Source organism: Bombina bombina, chromosome 3, assembly GCF_027579735.1.
Source record: "Bombina bombina isolate aBomBom1 chromosome 3, aBomBom1.pri, whole genome shotgun sequence".
NCBI classification, from domain to species: domain Eukaryota; kingdom Metazoa; phylum Chordata; class Amphibia; order Anura; family Bombinatoridae; genus Bombina; species Bombina bombina.
The window spans coordinates 1218985816-1219002633 of NC_069501.1; the positions used below are offsets into that span (position 1 = coordinate 1218985816).

The 16818-nt window shown below is 30.7% G+C and overlaps 1 protein-coding gene across 1 annotated transcript in view; it reads right to left on the minus strand.

Annotated features, from left to right (window-relative positions):
- Nucleotides 1-1078: 1078 nt before the first annotated feature.
- Nucleotides 1079-16818, minus strand: part of AQP11 (aquaporin 11) — a 50968-nt gene continuing 35228 nt past the window's right edge. Inside the window, exon 3 of the mRNA XM_053708685.1 lies at nt 1079-4629. Coding sequence (XP_053564660.1) covers nt 4541-4629 — 89 coding nt within the window. The 3' untranslated portion in view covers nt 1079-4540. The remainder of the gene's footprint in view (nt 4630-16818) is intronic.

Below are 16818 nucleotides of genomic sequence, written 5' to 3' on the forward strand. Positions count from 1 at the left end.
AATAGAATAATGAATAAAGAATGGATACAAAAAAAACGATTTAACTTAAAGGATTACTTTCCGTTATAATTTTTAAGCCAAACAACTAACATATTAAAGTTAATAAACATTAATTAAAACCTACTGACCTATATTTTCTCCAAAACGAATTTTCATAACGTTCTAAAAGTTATATCTTTTATTTGCCGATGTCACGTTATCCTGCCCACTATTTTCAGCACTGCATGTTCAAAATACTTAAACCAATGAAATTGTGTTTAAAGCGCCATTTTGAAACCTAGGTATTGTAAACAGATTGGTACAGAGCAAAGGATACCCGCGGAGTGGGTTTGGAAAACAATTACATTTGCAGACAAGATTTCTGATATACGGTAGAGATATGTTAATGAAATGCTATTGATAAAAAGCGTATTTGGGGTAGTTAGTTAGTAACAGGCATAGAAAATATTTACTTACAGTGGCCTTTTAACATAACTAATTTGCCGAAACAATTTATTTTTTAAACAAACTAATTTGCCGAAACAAAATGATTTAACTAATGAAAACGAAATTAAATTTTTAGCGTTGCACAGGTCGAAAGAGCATCCTTACATTACTTGTTATCTTGTTTTTCAAGGATGAATGTCTCCAGTCTTACACAAAGGATCTTATGACTGTTAAGTTCTTTAAGTCTTGTAATTAACTAACTTGTAAAAGGGAGCGTGTATGAAGACCCTCTGTGTCGTTACATGTATGTAATGTATAATATATAATCCAGCACTGCTAAGAATAAACCAGAGCTGACAGATTATATTGTGTGTGCATGTCTGATTATTGCTAAGGCCTTGTGTGTGAAATACTCAATTCCAGTGATAATTGCCATATACGGATTGTTGTTATGAAGACTATGAAGTGTCCCAACGCTCAGAGACCTTCAAACAGTTGCACGTTCACAAGAATAAATCTGGCTCCGATAAGTGCCGAATGCCGCGAGCAGCTGCCTTTCTACACAATCCTAGAAAACACACACATATAATAACCCCCACATATACATCATTTAAATTATTTAAGCATGACAAGAAAGCAGACACAAACCAAGTTTTGAAAATCATCAGGTTTATTTAAAAGAATTATACAAATATAAAACTAAAATTCACAGTAAGAATGAGGATTTGTTAGCACCACTTTAAATTTTTTAATCAGACAAAATGTTTCAACTTTTCCACTAAGCTACTGCAGAACAGAAATTATTTTTTTTATATTGGCTTTAAAGGGATATAAATGCCAAAATTTAAATGTGCATAAATGCATTTAAATTTTAGATAGAAGAATTTTTGCAATACATTTTCCTTAATAAAAATGCTTCTAGTAAAAAGATATTAGTGTTTTTCAGCAGAGGGCCGTGCACCAGTAATTAAACACCACTCTTGGTCAGGGAGTCAGCAGTAGCTTGTATGACAGACACAATGCACACCACCCTTAGCTCTCGGTTCAGGCATGATGTTCGAATACTGGGGCATATGCCGCCGAAAACCATAATAACTTACTAGAAATATTTTTGCTAATGAAAGTATTTTGTAAAAATGCTTCTATTTCAAGTTGAATTGCACTCATGCAGATTTAATTTTTGATCGGCCTAACCCGTTAATATTTTATCACATACATCATACACCAATTTAAGGCATGTTTTTCAGTAACAATGTATATTATACATTTAAAGGGCCATTATAGTAAAAAAACATCAATGTAATTTTAAAACTAATTCAACCACCACAAAAGGGTTTAAACACAAATTACAATACAGCTGGGTGGTGAAACTAATGCTGCTTATTGGGTCAGCTGTAGTTTCCACTCAGGACCAGTGTTTTTTTGTGGCTCCTAAGTGGTACGTTGACTATGTGCTTATCTCCAGAGATGCAGGGTTGTTAGTTTTAAAATAACATAGTTTAATGAATTACAGCATGTATTTTTTATTACTATAATGGCCTTTAATGTCAGTCAGGGTCCATGACCTTTTTAAAACAAGTGTATATTTTAAACAGCAACAGTGAAATAAGAATTTTGTCAAAAGAATAAGTATTGTCCCTGCATAACTTGTGTGATATTAAATGCAATTTAAAATAGCAAACATTTAATAATAATTAAAAAAAGTTACTTTCATTATGTCGGCTAAAGACCTCTGATAATAACACAATCATTTGACAGACAATGCAAATGTACTGAGAAAAAAAACAGCACTGAAAAGGCAAATAAAGATTATTTTACAAATATAGATTATGGCTCATTTTGTAAAGTGCACTGTGCCAATCTCTGCAAGCTGTTGCATACATGTTAATAAATTACAGATTTTGTTTTTAGTGTGCAAAACAAAGAAACAGTCCAGAATTGCCAAAGCTATTGGTACATATGGAGGAAAAAAATGACTGCATTAAAGGGATAGTCAAGTACCAAAAAAACTTTCATGATTCAGACAGGGCATGCAATTGTAAACAACTTTCCAATTTACTTTTATCACCAATTTTGCTTTGTTCTCTTGGTATTCTTAGTTGAAAGTTAAACCTAGGAGGTTCATATGCTAATTTCTTAGAACTTGAAGGCCACCTCTAATCTGAATGCATTTTGACCACTAGAGGGTGTTAGTTAATGTGTTTGATATAGATAACATTGAGCTCATGCACGTGAATTTACCAAGGAGTGAGCACTGATTGGCTAAAATGTCAAAAGAACTGAAATAAGGGGGCAGTCTGCAGAGGCTTAGATACAAGGTAATAACAGAGGTAAAATGTGTATTATAACTGTGGAATGGATAATTAAGGGATTATCTATTTTTTAAAACAACAAAAATTCTGGTGTTGACTGTCCCTTTAAACAAAATACCTTTTCAAGCCATTTCATATTTGCAGAATTGTAGCTTATTCTATATGGTCAGTTTACATAATGAGATAAGTAGCATTAAAAATTAGCATAATACTATTCATTTACAGTACTTACACATGCGCATTTGCAGTACTAATGGTAGCCAAGTACTTACACACGCATTCATTTGCTGTCACTCATTTGCCTTCAGGTGAAGGTTATAAGTGTTAAAAATGAATAATGCACAAATGTCAGCATGAACGCTTTACTGCGGCTTTCCCTTCCATAAAAAACCTTATTTTCCTAGCGATAACAGCTTTGCTTTGGTTAATATAATCACTAGATTATATTAACCAAAGCTGTTATGTGATCTGTATATGAAACATGCATGCTCACATAGCTAGTTGGTATATGTTCTGCAGTACGCATGCGTACATAGCATACCATTATACAATTACCTCTAAAGAGGTCTCTAAAGAAACAAGTCTGTATACTGCACGCTAATCTAGTTTATTATAATAGAACACAGTATTCAAAAGACAGCTGATCAGAGCCAGAAGTGGTTTGTATTGCATTCATATTTCAGATTTGAGTATTACGCCCTTTAAATGCTAACCTTACCGTAAAATGAATTCATCTTAATTACAATTTTATACAGAATCTCAAGATCTAAAGTTGAAAATAATTGTGATGTGACAATACAAAGGTGACAGACCTTTAGAATACTCTGTGTCTGCACTTAAATGACAAATTCATTACAATCTTGACAAACTTGATTGTGGTTGAAATAAAAAAAGGATAATTTAATCAAATGCAATTTGTAATTTCCTCAGAGACAGGATTACAAAACAGCAGCACAAAGACAACAAGATCTTTCTCGCATCCAATAGTGTACATTTTTTTAGGGAAATTTCATTAGACATACAAATAATGTAGTTTCTGATAATTCCAGGGATTCAAAGCAGCATATTTACACTATATACTATATAGTATTATAGTGTTTTATAACCCTTTAACCTCTGAGCAACATGCCATAAATATCCATGCATATGTATGTGTCCATATACACACAGGTGCACATACATGTATTTATGTGCATGGAAATACTGTTTTTTACATACATTTAGTAGCTTTGCTGTTAGTATCTAAGTAAGGTTTAAAATAATTTACATATTACCTTTCTTTAAAATCCATATAATAAATCAGATATAATTTGCGTGATAAAATATTTTGTAAAAACAAAACAAATGTAACACTTTGGCTACCAAAGCAAGCTGCAGCACAAAACAGCCTCAAACTGCTTATGGGGACGTTTTGCTGTTCAGAATTACTTGTCCCTATGACTTGCGCATTAGTCTGAATAGTCAGTATAATTAACATTCATGCAGTATCGTTTTACTACTGAACTTGCAGTAGTAACAAATCCAATAAATTGATGATAGACGCACAAGAGTACAGCACTGTACCCTTTTAGTACCATTACAGTAACATTCCATAGAATGAGACAGACTACCTAATGCATAAACATAGTGGATTTGGTATCTGTTTTTCTAACAGATGATTAGCGGAGATGTGCAGAAAGGAATAATCAGAAATGTAAATCAAGTATTAATGCTCATGTGGGAGCAATGGAATTTGTCAGTAATTATAGAGGCATTTCATATGGAAGAGCTGGAGCCGCTCACAGGTTTTTGATGTGAGCTGTTTAGTCACGCTTCAGTCGGTATTCAGTGGGTACGGAGCCCTTTAGTTTGGGAATGGAGCCATCAAACAGCAAGAGAGAAACAACCAGACCTAGACAAAGAGAAGTAACAAAGGTGAGACTGGCTTCTATCCGTGCAACATCCCACATAAAAACACAGGACAGGAAATTAACAGTTTTAATAGCCGGAAAGGACAGGGTACCCAGAGAGATACATTGCACTTAATATTTATAATCAGAAGTATAAGTGTAGGTGCGCAGGTTACACAGCTCTTTATAAAATAGTGTACTAATATTTATAATCAGAAGTATTAGTGTAGGTGCACATGTTACACAGCTCTTTATAAAATAGTGTACTAATATTTATAATCCAGAAGTATAAGTGTAGGTGCGCATGTTACACAGCTCTTTATAAAATAGTGTACTAATATTTATAATCAGAAGTATAAGTGTAGGTGCGCATGTTACACAGCTCTTTATAAAATAGTGTACTAATATTTATAATCAGAAGTATAAGTGTAGGTGCGCATGTTACACAGCTCTTTATAAAATAGTGTACTAATATTTATAATCAGAAGTATAAGTGTAGGTGCGCATGTTACACAGCTCTTTATAAAATAGTGTACTAATATTTATAATCAGAAGTATAAGTGTAGGTGCGCATGTTACACAGCTCTTTATAAAATAGTGTACTAATATTTATAATCAGAAGTATAAGTGTAGGTGCATATGTTACACAGCTCTTTATAAAATAGTGTACTAATATTTATAATCCAGAAGTATAAGTGTAGGTGCGCATGTTACACAGCTCTTTATAAAATAGTGTACTAATATTTATAATCAGAAGTATAAGTGTAGGTGCGCATGTTACACAGCTCTTTATAAAATAGTGTACTAATATTTATAATCCAGAAGTATAAGTGTAGGTGCGCATGTTACACAGCTCTTTATAAAATAGTGTACTAATATTTATAATCAGAAGTATAAGTGTAGGTGCGCATGTTACACAGCTCTTTATAAAATAGTGTACTAATATTTATAATCAGAAGTATAAGTGTAGGTGTGCATGTTACACAGCTCTTTATAAAATAGTGTACTAATATTTATAATCAGAAGTATAAGTGTAGGTGCGCATGTTACACAGCTCTTTATAAAATAGTGTACTAATATTTATAATCAGAAGTATAAGTGTAGGTGCGCATGTTACACAGCTCTTTATAAAATAGTGTACTAATATTTATAATCAGAAGTATAAGTGTAGGTGCGCATGTTACACAGCTCTTTATAAAATAGTGTACTAATATTTATAATCAGAAGTATAAGTGTAGGTGCGCATGTTACACAGCTCTTTATAAAATAGTGTACTAATATTTATAATCAGAAGTATAAGTGTAGGTGCGCATGTTACACAGCTCTTTATAAAATAGTGTACTAATATTTATAATCAGAAGTATAAGTGTAGGTGCGCATGTTACACAGCTCTTTATAAAATAGTGTACTAATATTTATAATCAGAAGTATAAGTGTAGGTGCGCATGTTACACAGCTCTTTATAAAATAGTGTACTAATATTTATAATCAGAAGTATAAGTGTAGGTGCGCATGTTACACAGCTCTTTATAAAATAGTGTACTAATATTTATAATCAGAAGTATAAGTGTAGGTGCGCATGTTACACAGCTCTTTATAAAATAGTGTACTAATATTTATAATCAGAAGTATAAGTGTAGGTGCGCATGTTACACAGCTCTTTATAAAATAGTGTACTAATATTTATAATCAGAAGTATAAGTGTAGGTGCGCATGTTACACAGCTCTTTATAAAATAGTGTACTAATATTTATAATCAGAAGTATAAGTGTAGGTGCGCATGTTACACAGCTCTTTATAAAATAGTGTACTAATATTTATAATCAGAAGTATAAGTGTAGGTGCGCATGTTACACAGCTCTTTATAAAATAGTGTACTAATATTTATAATCAGAAGTATAAGTGTAGGTGCGCATGTTACACAGCTCTTTATAAAATAGTGTACTAATATTTATAATCAGAAGTATAAGTGTAGGTGCGCATGTTACACAGCTCTTTATAAAATAGTGTACTAATATTTATAATCAGAAGTATAAGTGTAGGTGCGCATGTTACACAGCTCTTTATAAAATAGTGTACTAATATTTATAATCAGAAGTATAAGTGTAGGTGCGCATGTTACACAGCTCTTTATAAAATAGTGTACTAATATTTATAATCAGAAGTATAAGTGTAGGTGCGCATGTTACACAGCTCTTTATAAAATAGTGTACTAATATTTATAATCAGAAGTATAAGTGTAGGTGCGCATGTTACACAGCTCTTTATAAAATAGTGTACTAATATTTATAATCAGAAGTATAAGTGTAGGTGCCCATGTTACACAGCTCTTTATAAAATAGTGTACTAATATTTATAATCCAGAAGTATAAGTGTAGGTGCGCATGTTACACAGCTCTTTATAAAATAGTGTACTAATATTTATAATCAGAAGTATAAGTGTAGGTGCGCATCTTACACAGCTCTTTATAAAATAGTGTACTAATATTTATAATCAGAAGTATAAGTGTAGGTGCGCAGGTTACACAGCTCTTTATAAAATAGTGTACTAATATTTATAATCAGAAGTATAAGTGTAGGTGCGCAGCTTACACAGCTCTTTATAAAATAGTGTACTAATATTTATAATCAGAAGTATAAGTGTAGGTGCGCATGTTACACAGCTCTTTATAAAATAGTGTACTAATATTTATAATCAGAAGTATAAGTGTAGGTGCGCATGTTACACAGCTCTTTATAAAATAGTGTACTAATATTTATAATCAGAAGTATAAGTGTAGGTGCGCATGTTACACAGCTCTTTATAAAATAGTGTACTAATATTTATAATCAGAAGTATAAGTGTAGGTGCGCATGTTACACAGCTCTTTATAAAATAGTGTACTAATATTTATAATCAGAAGTATAAGTGTAGGTGCGCAGGTTACACAGCTCTTTATAAAATAGTGTACTAATATTTATAATCAGAAGTATAAGTGTAGGTGCGCAGGTTACACAGCTCTTTATAAAATAGTGTACTAATATTTATAATCAGAAGTATAAGTGTAGGTGCGCAGGTTACACAGCTCTTTATAAAATAGTGTACTAATATTTATAATCAGAAGTATAAGTGTAGGTGCGCATGTTACACAGCTCTTTATAAAATAGGTGTACTAATATTTATAATCAGAAGTATAAGTGTAGGTGCGCATGTTACACAGCTCTTTATAAAATAGTGTACTAATATTTATAATCAGAAGTATAAGTGTAGGTGCACAGGTTACACAGCTCTTTATAAAATAGTGTACTAATATTTATAATCAGAAGTATAAGTGTAGGTGCGCATCTTACACAGCTCTTTATAAAATAGTGTACTAATATTTATAATCAGAAGTATAAGTGTAGGTGCGCATGTTACACAGCTCTTTATAAAATAGTGTACTAATATTTATAATCAGAAGTATAAGTGTAGGTGCGCATGTTACACAGCTCTTTATAAAATAGTGTACTAATATTTATAATCAGAAGTATAAGTGTAGGTGCGCATGTTACACAGCTCTTTATAAAATAGTGTACTAATATTTATAATCAGAAGTATAAGTGTAGGTGCACATCTTACACAGCTCTTTATAAAATAGTGTACTAATATTTATAATCAGAAGTATAAGTGTAGGTGCCCATGTTACACAGCTCTTTATAAAATAGCGTACTAATATTTATAATCAGTAGTATAAGTGTAGGTATGCATGTTACACAGCTCTTTATAAAATAGTGTACTAATATTTATAATCAGAAGTATAAGTGTAGGTGCGCATGTTACACAGCTCTTTATAAAATAGTGTACTAATATTTATAATCAGAAGTATAAGTGTAGGTGCACAGGTTACACAGCTCTTTATAAAATAGTGTACTAATATTTATAATCAGAAGTATAAGTGTAGGTGCGCATCTTACACAGCTCTTTATAAAATAGTGTACTAATATTTATAATCAGAAGTATAAGTGTAGGTGCGCATGTTACACACCTCTTTATAAAATAGTGTACTAATATTTATAATCAGAAGTATAAGTGTAGGTGCACATGTTACACAGCTCTTTATAAAATAGTGTACTAATATTTATAATCAGAAGTATAAGTGTAGGTGCGCATGTTACACAGCTCTTTATAAAATAGTGTACTAATATTTATAATCAGAAGTATAAGTGTAGGTGCGCATCTTACACAGCTCTTTATAAAATAGTGTACTAATATTTATAATCAGAAGTATAAGTGTAGGTATGCATGTTACACAGCTCTTTATAAAATAGTGTACTAATATTTATAATCAGAAGTATAAGTGTAGGTGCGCATCTTACACAGCTCTTTATAAAATAGTGTACTAATATTTATAATCAGAAGTATAAGTGTAGGTGCGCATGTTACACAGCTCTTTATAAAATAGTGTACTAATATTTATAATCAGAAGTATAAGTGTAGGTGCCCATGTTACACAGCTCTTTATAAAATAGTGTACTAATATTTATAATCAGAAGTATAAGTGTAGGTGCGCATGTTACACAGCTCTTTATAAAATAGTGTACTAATATTTATAATCAGAAGTATAAGTGTAGGTGCGCATCTTACACAGCTCTTTATAAAATAGTGTACTAATATTTATAATCCAGAAGTATAAGTGTAGGTGCGCATGTTACACAGCTCTTTATAAAATAGTGTACTAATATTTATAATCCAGAAGTATAAGTGTAGGTGCGCAGCTTACATAGCTCTTTATAAAATAGTGTACTAATATTTATAATCAGAAGTATATGTGTAGGTGCGCATGTTACACAGCTCTTTATAAAATAGTGTACTAATATTTATAATCAGAAGTATAAGTGTAGGTGCATATGTTACACAGCTCTTTATAAAATAGTGTACTAATATTTATAATCAGAAGTATAAGTGTAGGTGCCCATGTTACACAGCTCTTTATAAAATAGTGTACTAATATTTATAATCAGAAGTATAAGTGTAGGTGCGCATGTTACACAGCTCTTTATAAAATAGTGTACTAATATTTATAATCAGAAGTATAAGTGTAGGTGCGCATGTTACACAGCTCTTTATAAAATAGTGTACTAATATTTATAATCAGAAGTATAAGTGTAGGTGCGCATCTTACACAGCTCTTTATAATATAGTGTACTAATATTTATAATCAGAAGTATAAGTGTAGGTGCGCATGTTACACAGCTCTTTATAAAATAGTGTACTAATATTTATAATCAGAAGTATAAGTGTAGGTGCGCATGTTACACAGCTCTTTATAAAATAGTGTACTAATATTTATAATCAGAAGTATAAGTGTAGGTGCGCATGTTACACAGCTCTTTATAAAATAGTGTACTAATATTTATAATCAGAAGTATAAGTGTAGGTGCGCATGTTACACAGCTCTTTATAAAATAGTGTACTAATATTTATAATCAGAAGTATAAGTGTAGGTGCGCAGCTTACACAGCTCTTTATAAAATAGTGTACTAATATTTATAATCAGAAGTATAAGTGTAGGTGCGCAGGTTACACAGCTCTTTATAAAATAGTGTACTAATATTTATAATCAGAAGTATAAGTGTAGGTGCGCATGTTACACAGCTCTTTATAAAATAGTGTACTAATATTTATAATCAGAAGTATTAGTGTAGGTGCACAGGTTACACAGCTCTTTATAAAATAGTGTACTAATATTTATAATCAGAAGTATAAGTGTAGGTGCGCATGTTACACAGCTCTTTATAAAATAGTGTACTAATATTTATAATCAGAAGTATAAGTGTAGGTGCGCATCTTACACAGCTCTTTATAAAATAGTGTACTAATATTTATAATCAGAAGTATAAGTGTAGGTGCGCAGCTTACACAGCTCTTTATAAAATAGTGTACTAATATTTATAATCAGAAGTATAAGTGTAGGTATGCATGTTACACAGCTCTTTATAAAATAGTGTACTATTATTTATAATCAGAAGTATAAGTGTAGGTGCGCATGTTACACAGCTCTTTATAAAATAGTGTACTAATATTTATAATCAGAAGTATAAGTGTAGGTGCGCATGTTACACAGCTCTTTATAAAATAGTGTACTAATATTTATAATCAGAAGTATAAGTGTAGGTGCGCATCTTACACAGCTCTTTATAAAATAGTGTACTAATATTTATAATCAGAAGTATAAGTGTAGGTGCGCATGTTACACAGCTCTTTATAAAATAGTGTACTAATATTTATAATCAGAAGTATAAGTGTAGGTGCGCATGTTACATAGCTCTTTATAAAATAGTGTACTAATATTTATAATCAGAAGTATAAGTGTAGGTGCGCAGCTTACATAGCTCTTTATAAAATAGTGTACTAATATTTATAATCAGAAGTATAAGTGTAGGTGCGCATGTTACACAGCTCTTTATAAAATAGTGTACTAATATTTATAATCCAGAAATATAAGTGTAGGTGCGCACGTTACACAGCTCTTAATAAAATAGTGTACTAATATTTATAATCAGAAGTATAAGTATAGGTGCGCATCTTACACAGCTCTTTATAAAATAGTGTACTAATATTTATAATCAGAAGTATAAGTGTAGGTATGCATGTTACACAGCTCTTTATAAAATAGTGTACTAATATTTATAATCAGAAGTATAAGTGTAGGTGCGCATCTTACACAGCTCTTTATAAAATAGTGTACTAATATTTATAATCAGAAGTATAAGTGTAGGTGCCCATCTTACACAACTCTTTATAAAATAGTGTACTAATATTTATAATCAGAAGTATAAGTGTAGGTGTGCATGTTACACAGCTCTTTATAAAATAGTGTACTAATATTTATAATCAGAAGTATAAGTGTAGGTGCGCATGTTACACAGCTCTTTATAAAATAGTGTACTAATATTTATAATCAGAAGTATAAGTGTAGGTGCGCATCTTACATAGCTCTTTATAAAATAGTGTACTAATATTTATAATCAGAAGTATAAGTGTAGGTGCGCATGTTACATAGCTCTTTATAAAATAGTGTACTAATATTTATAATCAGAAGTATAAGTGTAGGTGCGCATGTTACACAGCTCTTTATAAAATAGTGTACTAATATTTATAATCCAGAAGTATAAGTGTAGGTGCGCATGTTACACAGCTCTTTATAAAATAGTGTACTAATATTTATAATCAGAAGTATAAGTGTAGGTGCGCATGTTACACAGCTCTTTATAAAATAGTGTACTAATATTTATAATCAGAAGTATAAGTGTAGGTGCGCAGCTTACAAAGCTCTTTATAAAATAGTGTACTAATATTTATAATCAGAAGTATAAGTGTAGGTGCGCATCTTACATAGCTCTTTATAAAATAGTGTACTAATATTTATAATCAGAAGTATAAGTGTAGGTATGCATGTTACACAGCTCTTTATAAAATAGTGTACTAATATTTATAATCAGAAGTATAAGTGTAGGTGCGCAGGTTACACAGCTCTTTATAAAATAGTGTACTAATATTTATAATCAGAAGTATAAGTGTAGGTGCGCATCTTACACAGCTCTTTATAAAATAGTGTACTAATATTTATAATCAGAAGTATAAGTGTAGGTGCGCATGTTACACAGCTCTTTATAAAATAGTGTACTAATATTTATAATCAGAAGTATAAGTGTAGGTGCGCATGTTACACAGCTCTTTATAAAATAGTGTACTAATATTTATAATCAGAAGTATAAGTGTAGGTGCATATGTTACACAGCTCTTTATAAAATAGTGTACTAATATTTATAATCAGAAGTATAAGTGTAGGTGCGCACGTTACACAGCTCTTTATAAAATAGTGTACTAATATTTATAATCCAGAAGTATAAGTGTAGGTATGCATGTTACACAACTCTTTATAAAATAGTGTACTAATATTTATAATCCAGAAGTTTAAGTGTAGGTGCGCATGTTACACAGCTCTTTATAAAATAGTGTACTAATATTTATAATCAGAAGTATAAGTGTAGGTGCGCATGTTACACACCTCTTTATAAAATAGTGTACTAATATTTATAATCAGAAGTATAAGTGTAGGTGCACATGTTACACAGCTCTTTATAAAATAGTGTACTAATATTTATAATCAGAAGTATAAGTGTAGGTGCGCATGTTACACAGCTCTTTATAAAATAGTGTACTAATATTTATAATCAGAAGTATAAGTGTAGGTGCGCATCTTACACAGCTCTTTATAAAATAGTGTACTAATATTTATAATCAGAAGTATAAGTGTAGGTGCATATGTTACACAGCTCTTTATAAAATAGTGTACTAATATTTATAATCAGAAGTATAAGTGTAGGTGCCCATGTTACACAGCTCTTTATAAAATAGTGTACTAATATTTATAATCAGAAGTATAAGTGTAGGTGCGCATGTTACACAGCTCTTTATAAAATAGTGTACTAATATTTATAATCAGAAGTATAAGTGTAGGTGCGCATGTTACACAGCTCTTTATAAAATAGTGTACTAATATTTATAATCAGAAGTATAAGTGTAGGTGCGCATCTTACACAGCTCTTTATAAAATAGTGTACTAATATTTATAATCCAGAAGTATAAGTGTAGGTGCGCATGTTACACAGCTCTTTATAAAATAGTGTACTAATATTTATAATCCAGAAGTATAAGTGTAGGTGCGCAGCTTACATAGCTCTTTATAAAATAGTGTACTAATATTTATAATCAGAAGTATATGTGTAGGTGCGCATGTTACACAGCTCTTTATAAAATAGTGTACTAATATTTATAATCCAGAAGTATAAGTGTAGGTATGCATGTTACACAGCTCTTTATAAAATAGTGTACTAATATTTATAATCAGAAGTATAAGTGTAGGTGCGCATGTTACACAGCTCTTTATAAAATAGTGTACTAATATTTATAATCAGAAGTATAAGTGTAGGTGCCCATGTTACACAGCTCTTTATAAAATAGTGTACTAATATTTATAATCAGAAGTATAAGTGTAGGTGCGCATGTTACACAGCTCTTTATAAAATAGTGTACTAATATTTATAATCAGAAGTATAAGTGTAGGTGCACAGGTTACATAGCTCTTTATAAAATAGTGTACTAATATTTATAATCAGAAGTATAAGTGTAGGTATGCATGTTACACAGCTCTTTATAAAATAGTGTACTAATATTTATAATCCAGAAGTATAAGTGTAGGTATGCATGTTACACAGCTCTTTATAAAATAGTGTACTAATATTTATAATCAGAAGTATAAGTGTAGGTGCATATGTTACACAGCTCTTTATAAAATAGTGTACTAATATTTATAATCAGAAGTATAAGTGTAGGTGCGCATGTTACACAGCTCTTTATAAAATAGTGTACTAATATTTATAATCAGAAGTATAAGTGTAGGTGCGCATCTTACACAGCTCTTTATAATATAGTGTACTAATATTTATAATCAGAAGTATAAGTGTAGGTGCGCATGTTACACAGCTCTTTATAAAATAGTGTACTAATATTTATAATCAGAAGTATAAGTGTAGGTGCGCAGCTTACATAGCTCTTTATAAAATAGTGTACTAATATTTATAATCAGAAGTATAAGTGTAGGTGCCCATGTTACACAGCTCTTTATAAAATAGTGTACTAATATTTATAATCAGAAGTATAAGTGTAGGTGCGCAGCTTACATAGCTCTTTATAAAATAGTGTACTAATATTTATAATCAGAAGTATAAGTGTAGGTGCGCATGTTACACAGCTCTTTATAAAATAGTGTACTAATATTTATAATCAGAAGTATAAGTGTAGGTGCGCATCTTACACAGCTCTTTATAAAATAGTGTACTAATATTTATAATCAGAAGTATTAGTGTAGGTGCACAGGTTACACAGCTCTTTATAAAATAGTGTACTAATATTTATAATCAGAAGTATAAGTGTAGGTGCGCAGCTTACACAGCTCTTTATAAAATAGTGTACTAATATTTATAATCAGAAGTATAAGTGTAGGTATGCATGTTACACAGCTCTTTATAAAATAGTGTACTATTATTTATAATCAGAAGTATAAGTGTAGGTGCGCATGTTACACAGCTCTTTATAAAATAGTGTACTAATATTTATAATCAGAAGTATAAGTGTAGGTGCGCATGTTACACAGCTCTTTATAAAATAGTGTACTAATATTTATAATCAGAAGTATAAGTGTAGGTGCGCATCTTACACAGCTCTTTATAAAATAGTGTACTAATATTTATAATCAGAAGTATAAGTGTAGGTGCGCATGTTACACAGCTCTTTATAAAATAGTGTACTAATATTTATAATCAGAAGTATAAGTGTAGGTGCGCAGCTTACATAGCTCTTTATAAAATAGTGTACTAATATTTATAATCAGAAGTATAAGTGTAGGTGCGCATGTTACACAGCTCTTTATAAAATAGTGTACTAATATTTATAATCCAGAAATATAAGTGTAGGTGCGCACGTTACACAGCTCTTAATAAAATAGTGTACTAATATTTATAATCAGAAGTAAAGTATAGGTGCACATCTTACACAGCTCTTTATAAAATAGTGTACTAATATTTATAATCAGAAGTATAAGTGTAGGTATGCATGTTACACAGCTCTTTATAAAATAGTGTACTAATATTTATAATCAGAAGTATAAGTGTAGGTGCGCAGCTTACATAGCTCTTTATAAAATAGTGTACTAATATTTATAATCAGAAGTGTAGGTGCCCATCTTACACAACTCTTTATAAAATAGTGTACTAATATTTATAATCAGAAGTATAAGTGTAGGTGTGCATGTTACACAGCTCTTTATAAAATAGTGTACTAATATTTATAATCAGAAGTATAAGTGTAGGTGCGCATGTTACACAGCTCTTTATAAAATAGTGTACTAATATTTATAATCAGAAGTATAAGTGTAGGTGCGCATCTTACATAGCTCTTTATAAAATAGTGTAATAATATTTATAATCAGAAGTATAAGTGTAGGTGCGCATCTTACATAGCTCTTTATAAAATAGTGTACTAATATTTATAATCAGAAGTATAAGTGTAGGTGCGCAGCTTACATAGCTCTTTATAAAATAGTGTACTAATATTTATAATCAGAAGTATAAGTGTAGGTGCGCATCTTACATAGCTCTTTATAAAATAGTGTACTAATATTTATAATCAGAAGTATAAGTGTAGGTGCGCATGTTACACAGCTCTTTATAAAATAGTGTACTAATATTTATAATCAGAAGTATAAGTGTAGGTATGCATGTTACACAGCTCTTTATAAAATAGTGTACTAATATTTATAATCAGAAGTATAAGTGTAGGTGCGCAGGTTACACAGCTCTTTATAAAATAGTGTACTAATATTTATAATCAGAAGTATAAGTGTAGGTGCGCATCTTACACAGCTCTTTATAAAATAGTGTACTAATATTTATAATCAGAAGTATAAGTGTAGGTGCGCATCTTACACAGCTCTTTATAAAATAGTGTACTAATATTTATAATCAGAAGTATAAGTGTAGGTGCGCATGTTACACAGCTCTTTATAAAATAGTGTACTAATATTTATAATCAGAAGTATAAGTGTAGGTGCGCAGCTTACATAGCTCTTTATAAAATAGTGTACTAATATTTATAATCAGAAGTATAAGTGTAGGTATGCATGTTACACAGCTCTTTATAAAATAGTGTACTAATATTTATAATCAGTAGTATAAGTGTAGGTATGCATGTTACACAGCTCTTTATAAAATAGTGTACTAATATTTATAATCAGAAGTATAAGTGTAGGTGCGCATGTTACACAGCTCTTTATAAAAAAGTGTACTAATATTTATAATCAGAAGTATAAGTGTAGGTGCGCATGTTACACAGCTCTTTATAAAATAGTGTACTAATATTTATAATCAGAAGTATAAGTGTAGGTGCATATGTTACACAGCTCTTTATAAAATAGTGTACTAATATTTATAATCAGAAGTATAAGTGTAGGTGCGCACGTTACACAGCTCTTTATAAAATAGTGTACTAATATTTATAATCCAGAAGTATAAGTGTAGGTATGCATGTTACACAGCTCTTTATAAAATAGTGTACTAATATTTATAATCCAGAAGTTTAAGTGTAGGTGCGCATCTTACACAGCTCTTTA